We start from the raw sequence: 14,989 nt of genomic DNA on the forward strand, positions 1-14,989 counted from the left end.
CTTTTTGCTTAATCCTCCAATTTGTATAGGTCATTCTGTATCCTGTCCTTACCCTCCAGTGTATCTTCCACTCCCCCCATTTTAGCGTCATCTGTGAACTTGCTGAGGGTGCAATCCACCCCATCCTCCAGATCATTAATGAAGATGTTGAACAAAACCAGCCCCAGCACTGACCCCTGGGGCACTCTGCTTGATAATGGCTACCAACTAGACATCAAGCCATTGATCACTACCCACTGAGCCCAATGATCCAGCCAGCTTTCTATCCACCTTATAATCCATTCATCCAACTCAGACTTCTTTAACTTGCTGGCAAGAATACTGCGGGAGACCATATCAAAAGCTTTGCTAAAGTCAAGGTATATCACATCTACCACTTTCCCCACATCCACAGAGCCAGTCATCTCATCATAGAAGGCAATCAGGTTGGTGAGGCATGACTTGCCCTTGGTGAATCCATGATGACTGTTCCTGATCGCATTCCTCTCCTACAAATGCTTCAAAATAGATTCCTTGAGGGCTTGCTCCATGATTTTTCCAGGGACTGAGGTGAAGCTAAGTGGTCTGTAGATCCTCCTCCTTCCCTTTTTTAAAGATGGGCACTGTATTTGCCTTTTTCCAATCATCCAGGACCTTCCTTGATTGCCACGAGTTTTCAAAGATAAGGCCAATGGCTCTGCAGTCCCATCAGCCGACTCCCTTAGCACCCTCAGATGCATTGCATCCAGCCCCATGGACTTGTGCATGTCCAGCTTTTCTAAATAGTCTTGAACCTGTTCTTTCATCACTGAGGGCTGCTCATCTCTTCCTCATACTGTGGAGCCCAGTTCAGGAATCTGGGAGCTGATCTTGTCTGTGAAGACAGAGGCAAAAAAAAAGACATTAACTACTTCAGCTTTTTCCACACTCACTTTAAACTACCCAGAACAGTTGTAAATGGACTGCAGTCAGGTGGGGAGGGAGGACCAATAGGAATCCCAAGGGAAATAGATTGCGTTGCCCCTTGCACTGGAGGGGAGAGAGATTGCAAGGAACCTCGTTACCTGTGCAGTGGCCAGTCGAAGGTCTAGTCCACTGTAATTTCCTGAATGCAGGGACTGCTTCATTGTAGCACCTCCTGGGGCACTATTTACCTCCTAAGGGAACAAGGTAGAGATGGGGTCATGACCTCACACTGAGCACCAGCCAGCAAAGCTGACTGACAGAGAACAGACACACATGCTGCACCTATCTATGTGGTGGTAATCTATGTTTTGCTGTAAAATATAGGGACTTGTGACACTCCGAGAACGTCTTTTTAAATAATTGGTTAGTATTGTCACCATATATTTGAGTACTGAGTTTTACTCATTGCAGGGGTGGTCATTTCTCCATTACTGTTCCTTTCCCAGATTACTTTCTCTTTGTATTTCTTGTGTCATCTCCTGATATTACTCTGTAATAAGATGCATTACATGTGATAAAATTAGGAGGCATTGTTGCTATCATTTCCCTTTTACTTCTTTGTTTGTTTTTTAGCGTGTAACACGGGGTTTGGTCCGGCCCTGCGGCTGTGGCCCTTCTTTGGGCCCCGGCTCAGAGGGAGGCCACCGCACCTTCCTACCAGGGGAACGTTCGCATCTGTGATGAGTCAGTGCCCCAGCCCTAAGACAGGGCGGGCAGGCAAGCAGTCAATCGCCCCGGCCCTCGGGCAGGGCGGGCGGGCAAGCAGTGTTCTCTCGTCAGGAGGAGCAGGGCACGGTATTCACTCTCTGGGTGGCAAGGATAAGGGGGAGTGTTGGCAATTTCTTAGTGTTTTATACCCGCTTTGCACGGGTAGAAATGGATACCCAAGGTACCAGATTATGCAGAATCAGGCTCACTGAGAATTACCACTCAGGGAGTTTCTTCATCTCATTCTACCGGGGTTGAGGGTGAGGTTGCATACCAGAGAAAAGGATAACCCACAAAACCTATAGATCTCTCCAGATTTGCTGGAGGTCAGAGAAGTCTCCACAGAATCCCTGCACTTCTGCCCTGCCTAACTTGTCAGCATTGATCCAGCAAAAGCAGTGCTGCAGTGAGCTTCCAGCACTGGGAGGGGGATCTACAGAACAAAGAGGGGGCAGCAACTGAGTTGATGCTAACCAAGTCAACATTAATTTACTGTATAATACTCGCTCATTTCTTGTATAGCTGGCAAAGGGACAACACTGCTGACTGTGACTGCTTTCTGCCCCTCTAGCCAATCATATCTCATCCATGAAGACTGATTTCTTGTCGCATCTGCTGATGGGATTCAATAGGGAAGAGAAGACAAAGATAAATCTCCTTTCACACAAACACACCCAGTCCATACTCACTGAGTTTTCGTCCCTCCATTTACGGAGGCAGAAAGAACAATCGGGTCCATGATTTTGAAAATATTTTGTCCCTTTTATATTTAAGTGACCTGTGGGTCACCCATGATTGCAAGGGGAGTCCCTCATTGTCAACACAATACCTCTGTAGATTTTAAGATGCTCCCTGTGATCACAGGTTTCAGACTATGAAAGGCTTATTGATAAAATTTGAATTTGTTCAGGGGCCATCTTAATCCTCACCAGAGACAAATTAGTACTTTAGAAATTCTCCGTTATTAGGGGAGTGTTTTCTGAAATACCGAAACACTTATGAAAATTAATTATGCCATTATTATCTCTGCTCTTTCCCCTGCTTCTTACACCTGTAGCACAGCACTAGATATGTTTTCATTCTGTTCCGTGTTTCACATATTTGGTTGTGCTGGCATATTCTATTTGTGAATGGTTGATCATTTATGTCAGAGTTCTCTGCATTACGAAGAACAGCAAGTTATTTATATGTTGCTTTTTCTTCCGTCTTCAGAGGGAAGGAAAACCTAAAAGACACAGTATTGTGCCACATGAGAGCTGAGGTCAGATGAGGCTGTAACGCTGTTTGACTGCTGGGAGCAGGGCATTCTCACTAAAGGGTTCAGTTCACCCATCAAAGTCCAAGTCTTCTGAGCTTGAGGGTGTGATGTGAGGCCCATCTCTTGGTAATATTCCTTTAAATTGTGAGTCTCTCATGGCCCTCCCTGTCATCTGTGTTCCAGATGCCACCAGAGGCTTGCCTGAGCAGCATGTGTCTATGTAGCTAGGCCTTGCATGTGTATATAGTTAGTAAATATGGTTATTTGCACCCCACTATACCCAATGTAGTTCTTTCCTATTGTTTTTGTTGTGTGAAGAGCAAAGACACAGCAGTGCTGGTCAATGTGATGTGTGTGATTTTTTTAAAAATAATACTGTGTGTGTTACAGATGCCTATGTGGTAGGCATATTTTCTAAATCAAAATACTAAATAAAATGACTGCTAGCATGAAAGACATGCAGGTGCTCATAAAATCAATCATTTATGCATCTTTCAGCTCTTCTTATGAAAGCAGTGGCACTGCGGCAACTGGCCAAAGGTATTTATTGAAATGGAGTGTGCCACTTGGACTAGTGGAAGTAATAGAATATGGCAGCAGTGAAGGCCAAGGAGAGAACTGCAGATTCCCACCGCAGCACTCACCTGAGAATGTCATTGTTAATGTTAAGCCAAGTAAGTGACGGGCACTATTATTGATGGATTTTACAGTCTTATTCTGAAAATGCATAAAGTTCTGACCTGGCTTTTGACTTACTGTGTGACTCACCTTTATTTATGCCACTACATTTATGTCGTGTTTATGATTGGAAAGTGCAGGACACCAAACTTTACTATGTTGGGTATGTTCTAAGTCCAGCCCTGGGTCTAGCAGCGTCCATGGTTCAGAGCCTTCAATAGCTTTGGTACCCCTTTGAGCTTTGCAGCCACAGGGCTGTAAGCTATCCTGGCTGGTGGTGGTGGGGGGGGGAATCACTCCAAAGGTGACCGTGAAACATATCTGTAACTGTTCAGTTTCTGCCCTGTCCTGAGACAATTACAGACTCCACCCTGCCCACCTGCATGCTGTGTTTGAAAGCTGGGAAATTAGGGGAGGCACTGTGTATGAGCACTCCATCTGCGGCAGGTTTCTTCACAGCTGAATGGCAGTCAGGAGACACCATGCATCCCAAAGCAGTCTCGCTGATCAACAACTTCAGCAAAGAGCTTGTCTGGGGAGAGCGGGGGGGGGAGGGGGGATGATTCCATAGCATTTGGCACTGGGAGGTGAAGTGGTGACATCCCCTCCAGAAAACCTTCCCGCAAGATTAATTTTTTCTGTTTATTCTGGAAAAGGACTGGCAGCCTTGTGCCTTGAGGATGTAATTGTAGTCGTAAGTATGCACTAACTACGGATTCTCCATAACCCCAGCAGGGGTGAGAGAGAGGGCTGGGGATACACATGGGCCTACTTGGAGGGACTTATTTACAGAAGTTCCCTGTCTCCCTACTCATTCGAGCAGCTCCAGAGCTCCTGCCTAGTGAACTGTGCAGATCCCTTCCTCTGTTAGAAATAGAGCAACTGCCATGCCACGTCCAACCAGTAGTCCATCTAGTCCAGTGTCTTGTTGCTGACAGTTGCCAGTGCTAGGTACTTCAGAGAAAGGTGCAAGATTTGCTGTAACGGACATTAATGGGATAACCTGCCTATAGGGGAAGCGTCTTCCTAAATCCCCTTAATGAAGTGGTCACATGCCCTTAAATTTGAGAGTTTATTTCTCTTATACACTGTTTAATTTACATCATATCTACATGCTTTGGCAACTGTCCCCAGGACTGGTCAGCCTGATGCACAACATGTAAACTGGCTTCAAGCATTAGCCTTTCTGCATGGAATTAATGATTTTTTTTTATTCTATATTTTGCTTGGATGCATTTATTTTAAGCTCATCTCTGTTCGCATTCTAAACCCTTGCTGTTAGCTAGCAGTACTCCCTTGTGAGGTATTCAAGAGCTGTGGTTTACAGCAGTTTCAGTACTGAATCAATGCAGTATGTCACTCTGAACATATTTAATGTCACTCTCTTGGCTGTTGCTTCATGCCTTTTCATGCCTGAAAAGAAAGAAATATTGTACTTCAGAACTTTTTGGGATCTAGCTTAAATACGTACCACCTTCCCGATTACCAAGGCTGGTGGTGTTCTCTTGCCCCTCCCTCCTAAGTGACTCTGGGTACAATTTTCAAAGGTGCCTAAATTACTTTGAGTCAATGGGACATAGTCCCCAAAGGCCAGTCCTCAAAGGTATTTTCAGTGGAATTAGGCACCTTGAGGATCTCTGTCTAAGTGCCTATGTTACTTTTGAAAATGGGACTTAGGCAGTTTTGAAAATTTTACTCTCTGTGGTACACTAATGGGCTGAGGGTCTGTTCTCCTTTGTTGGTCATATGTCTCAGCCTTAGTTTAGCTGGGCATTGATTAGGTAAGTGGCTAACGTCTGTTTATTTTGTTACCCCATTCTCTCACCCACCATCCAAAACAGGATAACCTTATATATGTGAGTGTCTGGGTGGGGCTGAGGGGAGGGCATAGCTAATGACAGAAGATAAAAGAAAACGACAGACAATGAAAGATAGAAGATATGTAAAGGAATACATAGGTCCTCAGCAGTAATCATACCTTTCCTTCCCAAATGAGTCAACCCATTAAGCTAATCAAACATAATCAGAAGCCATGAAGAAAAGTGAGTGTGACTGCCAAGTCTACCTGCATGCTTGTTTATGCACTACCAACTGCTCTGAATACAGACTTGTGCTGGACTTGTCTGAATCTTGCTTAAACCCTGGGGAACTCCCTTCCTGTTTCTTGATATCTTTGTTGATAAGATTAAAGGAACCCAGAAAATACAATCTTGCTACAGAGAAAGAAAACTAGCACAGCTGTTAACATTCATGTGGGTATCATAGCATAAAAACCAAAGCATCATTCTTGGTATGCAGTGATGACACAAGTTAATTTTTGTCATGATATAATATTGCTGCATTTGTGAGAGCTTTTGCATATTTGCCACAAGTTACCAATGGAGTTACTATGTACTGAACTAATAATTCTCAACATGAAATAAATAAATAAATAAAATGTAATTCTACAGGAGCTATGTAGTTTATGTATCTCACCTCTGTACTTTCAGAATACTTCAAAGAGCTCCTTTGGTGGAACCCCAAAGGCATCATATATGGTGTCTTTAATAAACCCAGAGAGAAAAGAAATTCTTATTCAGACAGTTTGGGACCCTATAGGTGAAATCCTGGCCCCATTGAAGACAATTGGAAGTTTTGTCATTGACTTCAGTGGAACCATGATTTCACCTCATGTTTCCAGTTTCTAAAGCTACAAGCAATTAGAGAGAGACAGAAATTATGAATAAATGTAAATGCATTAAGTGCTTGAGGAATACCTTTTCCTTGGCTGGAGGATTGAGAAAAGGAGAACTGTATTTGCAACCCTGGCAGTGAAGTATTTAGACTTAATAAGACTAACCCTCTCATGTTACTGACTGTCTCCAGCAAAGATTTTTGATGAGTTCCAACTGTGTCCCTACAAGGACTGTTGGTAATTACAGCTGTTTTACTATAGCATTCTTTCCCCCACAAAACCCTTTGTTAAGGGGGCAACTGTCACATTGTATCCCATAATGTTGGCCTGATTTGTATAGCTCTGTACTCTGTTTTTTGGGTAATTTCTGTTAATCACCACAGTGAATCAATGAGATTCTTGTAATGCACTCAAGTTCATAAAAATGAAGGTTAAAAATGTAGTTTGCACTTTGATTATTGCTTGATGCATCATGACGAAAGACATGGAGATAAAAGAGGCAAACATCACCTTGGGTGGGCATTGCAGAGAAATTAATAGCCTGCATTTAAATTCATCATGTAGCTTATATTACACTGCTGGAGGGAGTTTGAAAGGTTTTATGAATACATTCAAATGAAGGGTCTGCATTAACTGCTCTTTTTAGTATGAAACAAGAGCTGTGTGAACACTTTTTGTACTCAGAAAAATCAGCAAATTTGTGACGTTCTCAAATTTTAATAGTAGCAAAAAGCAGTATTTGAAATACAAATCTGCTTTTCTTCTTACAAGACCACCTCTTTGCTAGGCAGGAAAAAATGCGTGTAGCTTGGGCAAAAAGGGGGAGAAGTCTTCCCTCTGGAGGGGGCCCCTTGCTATGTTGTGGCTTCTGGATTTCATGTTTGGTTGCTTTAGCTTAAGCCCTATTTCCTGAGTAGCTCTCATTATTGTGAATGTTGGGAAAAGGTAGTTCCCTGTTGTTTTGCAGAATCCTTCCATGCAGGGATCTGTCCAATATGAAATTCTAGTGCAATATATTGTGATTTCCAGTAGTCACTTCCACTACCTACATCCTCCAACTATATTTAAAGCAAAATATTTTATGTTTGCAGTTTGAAAATAAGGCCTGATGCTGATGTCATTTACAGTGGTGCAAATTAGGAGTAATTCCATTTACCTCATTGGAGTTATTCTTGATTTACAGTGGTGAAACCGATCAGAACCCACACCTGCAGAGTTTCAATCATTTCTAAGGAGAGCATTTATCTTAACACTGTATGCTAACAGCTGGGTTTCCCCTTTGAGTCCTTCCAAACTAATGTATTAAAGAAGGTTTTCCTACTGAACTGTCTTCAAAATGAGTCTGAATAAGGTTCTATCTTTAAAAACAAACTAAGTCATATAGGCCAATGCCTGTTATCCTCATTTCCTTATCCAGTTAAGTGTGAGTCAATAAATGAACTGCTCACAGTGCTGAAGAAGCTACATTCCGGTGTATTCCTTTTCTAACAGAAACATATAGCCATGTGTCTATGTGTGTGTGATTTTTTTAAAAATCCCAACCAAAACGCTTCACTGCACACACTTCTCCTCCTGGAGAGAAGATGAGAGAACAAACGTGTGATAAATGTCGGTCACATTACTCATTGCCCTACTGAAAGGAGCTCAGATACTATGGTGATGAGCGCAGGATAAGAACCTATGCAGAATAGAACATTTAGATCTGAAAGTAGGAATGTTTTCAGAGTAATCCTGCTTCTTTGTTAGTGGGAAAAGCAATCTGGATAGTCTTCTTCTTCTTGATCTATTGTGTTCCAGAAAAATTGTGGTGTTATTTAACTGGAAGCTTACATTCAGCGGGGGGAAAAAAAGGATGTTATCAGAAAAACCTCTTGTGTGATACATATGCATTTGGTTCATCCCCATGATATTGGCAAGTTGTGGACATTATTATAAAGATAGGCTGTGTCATCAAAGGTGAGAATCAAGTGCCATGATTTAGGACCAAGAGAGAACTAGGCAGGGGAAATATACAATATGGAGACATTTTAGACTAGGAAATTGCTGAAAATCTCACTAGGCCAGATACTCTTGGCAATGTATCTTTCTCATTCAATAAGGACCAAATTGTGAATCTTTTTGTCCCACTGGTGAGTAGTTAGGACTCACACTGACTTCAGTGAGACTATTCCTGTACATAACTGTTGACAAGCAGGAGTAAGAGTTTCAGCATCTCTCCCTAAGTGATTTTATTTTCCAATGCGCCATAGTCTGGGGAATGAGCATGAGGTTCAAGAAATCCTGAGTTTTAATACTGGCTGTCACTGACTTGATTGTGTAGCCTTGGGCAGGTTGCTTCACTTCTCTGCCTCAGTTTTCGCATCACTAAAATGTAGAGTATAATACTAATCTACTTTCCTCACAGTGATGTTGTGAGGATGAATTGCTTTGAATGTTTTAAGGATTGTCCAAGTGTTAGGTATTTTCTGAGTTATTCTTCTATCTTTTGTTATTTTAAGTGTTGTTATACGCTAAACAACTCACATGGTCTGAGTTTCTCTAATATGCCCTTTCCTTTTTCTCTTGGACCATCTTTGTGGGTGAATGGATTTGTTTGTGGATTATTTTTTGACTTGTTGGTTTGTTACTCTTTCTTGGTCCTTGTGCAATCAACCTCTTCAAAGCCCAGTGGAATTTTGGTTGATTTGAATTCCACTGATTGTCTTCATGTAGGTACAGATGATATAGCTAGATTCTCATTGGAACGTATCAAAGGAGAATATGCCAGGCTGGGGAAGACTCTTAAGGAAATTGAGACTCAGGTGATCTTCAGTGGGATTCTGCCTATACCTAGAGGAGGACAACAAAGGCATGACAAGATTCTGATGAACAACAGATGGCTCAGGCAGTGGAACTATAAGGCGGGCTTTGGGATGTATGGTTACTGGGAGACATTCATAGAGAGAAGACTCTTCTCTTGGGATGGACTTCACCTGAGTAGGGAGGGAAATGGACTTCTAGGATGGCGGTTGGCACAACTGATTGAGAGCTTTAAACTAGGCATTTGGGGGAGATGGTTGGGAAATGCCCAGGTAATCTCCACACCTGATTTTAATATTGAGAGGGAGGAAAATGAAGTAAGAAAGGACACATCAGTGGGGAGCAGAATGGACATTAAGAGGAAGGGTAGTGTAGATACCAGTCTAATAGGTGATATTGGTGGTAGAAGATCTGTGCCAAATCAGGTAAGGAATGTGAGCGAAGCCAAACAGCAAAAATTAAGATGTTTGTGTACCAGTGCAAGGAGCCTGGGTAACAAAATGTAGGAACTAGAGCTAAGGGTGGAGGAAGTGAAACCAGATATTATAGGGATAACAGAAACTTGTGGAATAGTAGTCATGACTGGTGTACAAGTATTGAAGGGTATGTGCTGTTTAGGAAAGACAAAAATAAAGGCAAAGTGGTGGAGTAACATTGTAAATCAATGATGAGATGGACTGTAAGGAAATTAGAAGTGACGGAATTGATGAGACAGTCTGTTTGGGTAAAAATCACATTGGGGAAGAAAACTACTAGAGTAGGGATAGAGATGTAGAGTTGCAATAGTGCTTGGGGTCTGGGATCTGATTTGGGACCACTGGGATCTGATTTGGATATGAACAGAGACCTCTTTAATCCTTTTAATGAAGTAAATACTACTGGGAACTGTGTGATTATGTGAGACTTTAACTTTCCAGTTATAGACTGGAGGACAAGTGCTAGTAGTAACAATAGGGCCAAGATTTTCCTGGATGTGCTAGCTGATGGATTCCTTCAACAAATAGTTACTGAACCAACAGGAGGGGTGCCATTTTAGATTTGGTATTGGTGAGCAGTGAGGACCTTATAGAAGAACTGGTTGTCGGGGACAACCTTGGTTCCAAGCGACCACGAGCTAATTCAGTTCAAACTAAACGGAAGGAAAAACAAAAGTAGATCTGTAACTAGGGTTTTGACTTCAAAAGGATTAACTTTAAAAAATTAAGGGAATTAGCTGGGGAAGTGGACTGGACTGAAGAACTCTTGGATCTAAAGGCACATGAGGCTTGGAATTACTTCAAGTTGGAGTTTCAGGAACTATCTGAAGCCTGCATCTGAAGGAAGGGGAAAAAATTCATAGGCAAGAGTTATAGACCAAGCTAGATGAGTAAGCATCTTAGACAGGTGATTAAGAAAAAGCAGAATGCCTACAAGGAGTGGAAGATGGGAGGGATCAGCAAGGAAAGCTACCTCTTGGAGGTCAGAACATGTAGAGATAAAGTGAGAATGGCCAAAAGCCAAGCAGAGTTGGACCTTGCAAAGGGAATTAAAACCTAGAGTAAAAGGTTCTATAGCCATATACATAGGAAGAAAACAAAGAAAGAAGAAGTGGGACTGCTAAGCACTGAAAATGGGGTGGAGGTTAAGGATAAGCTAGGCATGGCCGAATATCTAAACAAATATTTTGCCTCTATTTTTAATGAGGCTAATGATGAGTTTGGGGATATTGGTAGGGGGCTACTGGAAATGAGACTATGAAGATAGAAATTACCACATCCGAGGTAGAAGCCAAACCCGAACATCTTAATGGGACTAAATCAGGGAGGCCGGATAATCTCCATCCAAGAATATTAAAGGAACTAGCACATGAAATTGCAAGCCCAATAGCAAGGATTTTTAATGAATCTGTAAACTCAGGGGCTATACCATAAGACTGGAAAATAGCTAACATAGTCCCTATTTTTAAGAAAGGAAAAAAAAGTGATCCAGGTAACTACAGGCCTGTTAGTTTGACCTCAGTAGTATGCAAGGTCTTGTAAAAAGTCTTGAAAGAGAAAGTAGTTTAGGACATTAGGGTTAACGGTAATTGGGACAAAATACAACATGGCTTTACAAAAGGTAGATTGTGCCAGACCAACCTGATCTCTTTTTTTGAGATAACAGATTTTTTAGACAAAGGGAATGCATCTAATTTACCTAGATTTCTGTAAGGCATTTGATATCCACATGGGGAATTATTTGTTAAATTGGAAAAGATGGGGATTAATATGAAAATTGGAAGGTGGAGAAGGAACTGGTTAAAGGGGAGACAACAGTGGGTCATACTGAACTGTCAGGCTGGAGACAGGGCCCAAGTATAATTTTTTCGAGCCCAGTATAAACTTGTAACATGGATCCCCTCCCACACACATAGCCCTGGGGATTGCAGCATGGGCTGGGCCACCCAGGGCCTCCAGGCCCTGATAAAGTACCCTTTTCCCCGCCCATGTGGGAGCCCCGGCTGGAGGAGGTTACTAGTGGAGTTTCTCAGGGATCGGTTTTGGGACCAATCTTATTTACCTTTTTATTATTGACCTTGGAACTAAAAGTGGGAATGTGCTAATAAAGTTTGCAGATGACACAAAGTTCGGAGGTATTACAATACAGAGAAGGATCAGGATATCATACAAGAAGATCTGGATGCCCTTGTAAACTGGAGTATTAGAAATAGGATGAAATTTAATAGCGGAAAGTGCAAGGTCATGCATTTAGAGACTATTAACAAGAATTTTTGCTATAAGCTGGGGACGCATCAATTGGAAGTGACAAAGGAGGATAAGGACCTGGGCATATTGGTTGATGACAGGATGACTATGAGCTGCCAATGTGAAAAAGGTAATGTGGTCCTAGGATGCATCAGATGAAGTATTTCCAGTAGAGATAGGGATGTGTTAGTACCATTATACAAGGTGCTGGTGAGACCTCATCTAGAATACTGTGTGCAGTTCTGGTCCCCTATGTTTAAGAAAGATGAATTCAAACTGGAACAGGTGCAGAGAAGGGCTACTAGGATGATCCGCAGAATGGAAAACCTGCCTTATGAGAGGAGACTCAAAGAGCTTGGCTTTTTTAGCCTAACCAAAAGAAGGTTGAGGGTAGATATGATTGCTCTATATAAATACATCAGAGGGATAAGTACCAGGGAGGGAGATGAATTATTTAGTTCAGCACCAATGTGGACACAAGAACAAATGAATATAAACTGGCCATCAGGAAGTTTAGACTTGAAATTAGATGCAGATTTCTAATCATCAGAGGAGTGAAGTTCTGGAATAGCCTTCCAAGGGGAGCAGTGAGGGCAAAAAACTTAGCTGGCTTCAAAACGGAGCTTGATAAATTTATGGAGGGGATGGTATGATGGGACAGCCTAGTTTGGCAATTGATTGATCTTTGACTACTGGGGGTAGATATGCCAGTGGCCTGTGATGGGATATTGATGAGGTGGGTTCTGAGTTATTAAAAAGAATGTTTTCTTGGGTGTCTGGCCCACATACTCAGGGTTTAACTGATTGGCATATTTGGGGTCAAGAAGGAATTTCCCCCCAGGGCAGATTGGCAAAGGTTCGGGGGTTATTTGCCTTCCTCTGTATCATGGGGCACGGCTCACTTGCTGGTGGATTCTCTGTACTTTGAAGTCTTTAAATCATGAGTTGAGAACTTTAATAACTCAATCATAGGTTAGAGATTTATTACAGGAGTGGGTGAGTGAGGTTCTGTGGCCTGTATTATGCAAGAGGTCAGACTAGATGATCATACTGGTCCCCTTAGAGTCTATGAGACTTGAGTCAATTAAATGAGTGCAAATTAGGTCCAATTCACTCAAAGAAAACTGTACAGTAGGTTAGAGCAAAAAGATGCCACCTTACACTCCTATCATAAACAAGGGGACAGTTCAGAATACAGTGGGTATGACTTATTCATTTTTGGTATATTCTTTTTGGAGAATGGTCTCTTTTTAAATAAATAAATAAGATCAATGGCTTGGACTAAATCCCTTTTATTCATCAGATCCAGAATATTCCCCTCCAAAAGCAATGTAACAAAGGAAACAAGCTGCTTTAATTTACACATTCTTCCCTCTGCACCGCAGAGCACAGGTAATATTAGTGTCAGTGAAGAATCATTGCTCTTGAGAGGGACTTTAGGTACCTGGGCAAGTGTCAAATTCTATGTGGCTCCAGTTTACTTGACGTTTAGCAACTGGGCTTCCAACCTGGCGGGTTCTTGCTTTTGTGGTGATGGATAAAACATGCAGGACTCAGATTTTCTGCTGTGTTGCATTTCTGCATGGTGCTGCAGAGAGAGAGAGAGGCTATTTGGGAGCTTGTTACAGCTCTGTGATTCTCAGGATAGATCTGTGTCAGCCCCAATGTAGGTTAGAGCAACCTGGGGACCATAATGGTCTTCCACAGTGTTGTGTATGAATACCTAGATGGACTGACTCTAAAGCCTGAAAAGGGGAAGGGATTGAGTGAGTTAGAGGGAATCTTGGGACTGCCAGCTATAGCTTGGCTTCCTGTTGCTGGCCACATTGATCATTAACGATGTACAGCATATGCTATTACCCAGGCAACAGCACAATTTATTTTTGGCCACATGGCTAAAAATTAACTCAGATTTAGAAAGGGAGGGAGGCCCATCTCTCCTGTTTGTTCCCATCCAATGCTGGAACTTGGATGATATTTGACTGTCACAGATTCACCTGTGGTGATGAGGACCATGGTTTAACCCCAGCTAAGATATATTTTCTCCCTTCATGAGCAAATTTCTCAGGATAAATTCATATTCCACTCCCAACTGTTTGTGATTTAGATCTCTGTGGTTTGTATTGTTGTTAGGTTTCACAGCAAGACCATGTCAAAATGCAGACATGATTCCTCTCTGCTGAGTTTCCTTCTGCTTTCTGCAATCAGTTTATGTATATCTCCCAGAGTTACCATGGAAACAAATGTGGGTGTGAGTTTGATTGGATATACTGGATACTTGTGTCTCTGTTAGTGTCTTGAAGCACATAAAACTCCATGCAGCATTTTCACTGGACATGACAGGAAGGTTCTTTTCAAAAGCAGAAATAATACTACTCAGCTGTGGTAGAAATGGCTGATTTTGAACAGTGAGTCTAGAAGGGAAAAAATAAAAATATCAGAGCAACTGTCTTGTCAGCACCTAAAAGAAGACAACTGCAATAGTGTCCAGCAAAAACAAGGCAAGTTGTAAAAAATTGTTTCATATCCTTGGTTGGTGGTAAATTAGAGATGTGGTCTAATTTACTAGTTGAATAATACTCACCATCCATACAGCAAGTGAGAAACTGGGAGGAGCTTTGTTTATGCATCAAAAATATTGAAAATAATACCATGTTCTGAACAATGAAAATGCATATTGATGTTCATACATGCAAACGGTTATTGAAGTATGACATCAACACATGAATATATCCTTCAGATCCCATGCGCAATCCAGTTGGCTGAAAAAATCAGATAGCCAGTAAATATTTTTCCAGCTATTGAATTGGCCACAGACAGCTACTAGCCCTGGTGAAAAATAGCTAGGCCACCATGCCTCAAATATCCACTGCCAGCAATTTAAAGAAATGAGTCTGTACTCATACTTGTCCTCAAAGATCTCTTTTTCACGCTCTCAACATGCTCTCAACATGTGAGCCCCCATCCATGTGTAACCTCAACATTCATCTGCAACTGCTCGCTCACTGGAACTTATCTGTTCACTACATGCACTTATCTACTCAGAAGAACCCTCCTGCACCCACACATTCATGAACAAATGCATTCACTCATGTGCATGCCCTGACAAGTACTCCTCTGCACCGAACTACCTACTCAGATGTGCCCCCCACCCACATAAACACCTATGTACAGCCAACAACTCATGGATTCATTCTTACCTCT

General features: G+C 42.0%; 1 protein-coding gene across 1 annotated transcript in view; it reads left to right on the top strand.

Moving 5' to 3' along the window:
* Positions 1-14,989, top strand: part of ARHGEF10 (Rho guanine nucleotide exchange factor 10) — a 148,620-nt gene that overhangs the window by 70,315 nt on the left and 63,316 nt on the right. Inside the window, exon 18 of the mRNA XM_067558434.1 lies at positions 3,410-3,585. Within this exon, the coding sequence (XP_067414535.1) occupies positions 3,410-3,585 (176 nt within the window). The remainder of the gene's footprint in view (positions 1-3,409; positions 3,586-14,989) is intronic.

The sequence above is a fragment of the Emydura macquarii genome, unplaced genomic scaffold, assembly GCF_026122565.2.
Source record: "Emydura macquarii macquarii isolate MOO-44397 ecotype Brisbane River unplaced genomic scaffold, CSIRO-AGI_Emac_v2 contig_2063, whole genome shotgun sequence".
Lineage (NCBI taxonomy): Eukaryota > Metazoa > Chordata > Testudines > Chelidae > Emydura > Emydura macquarii.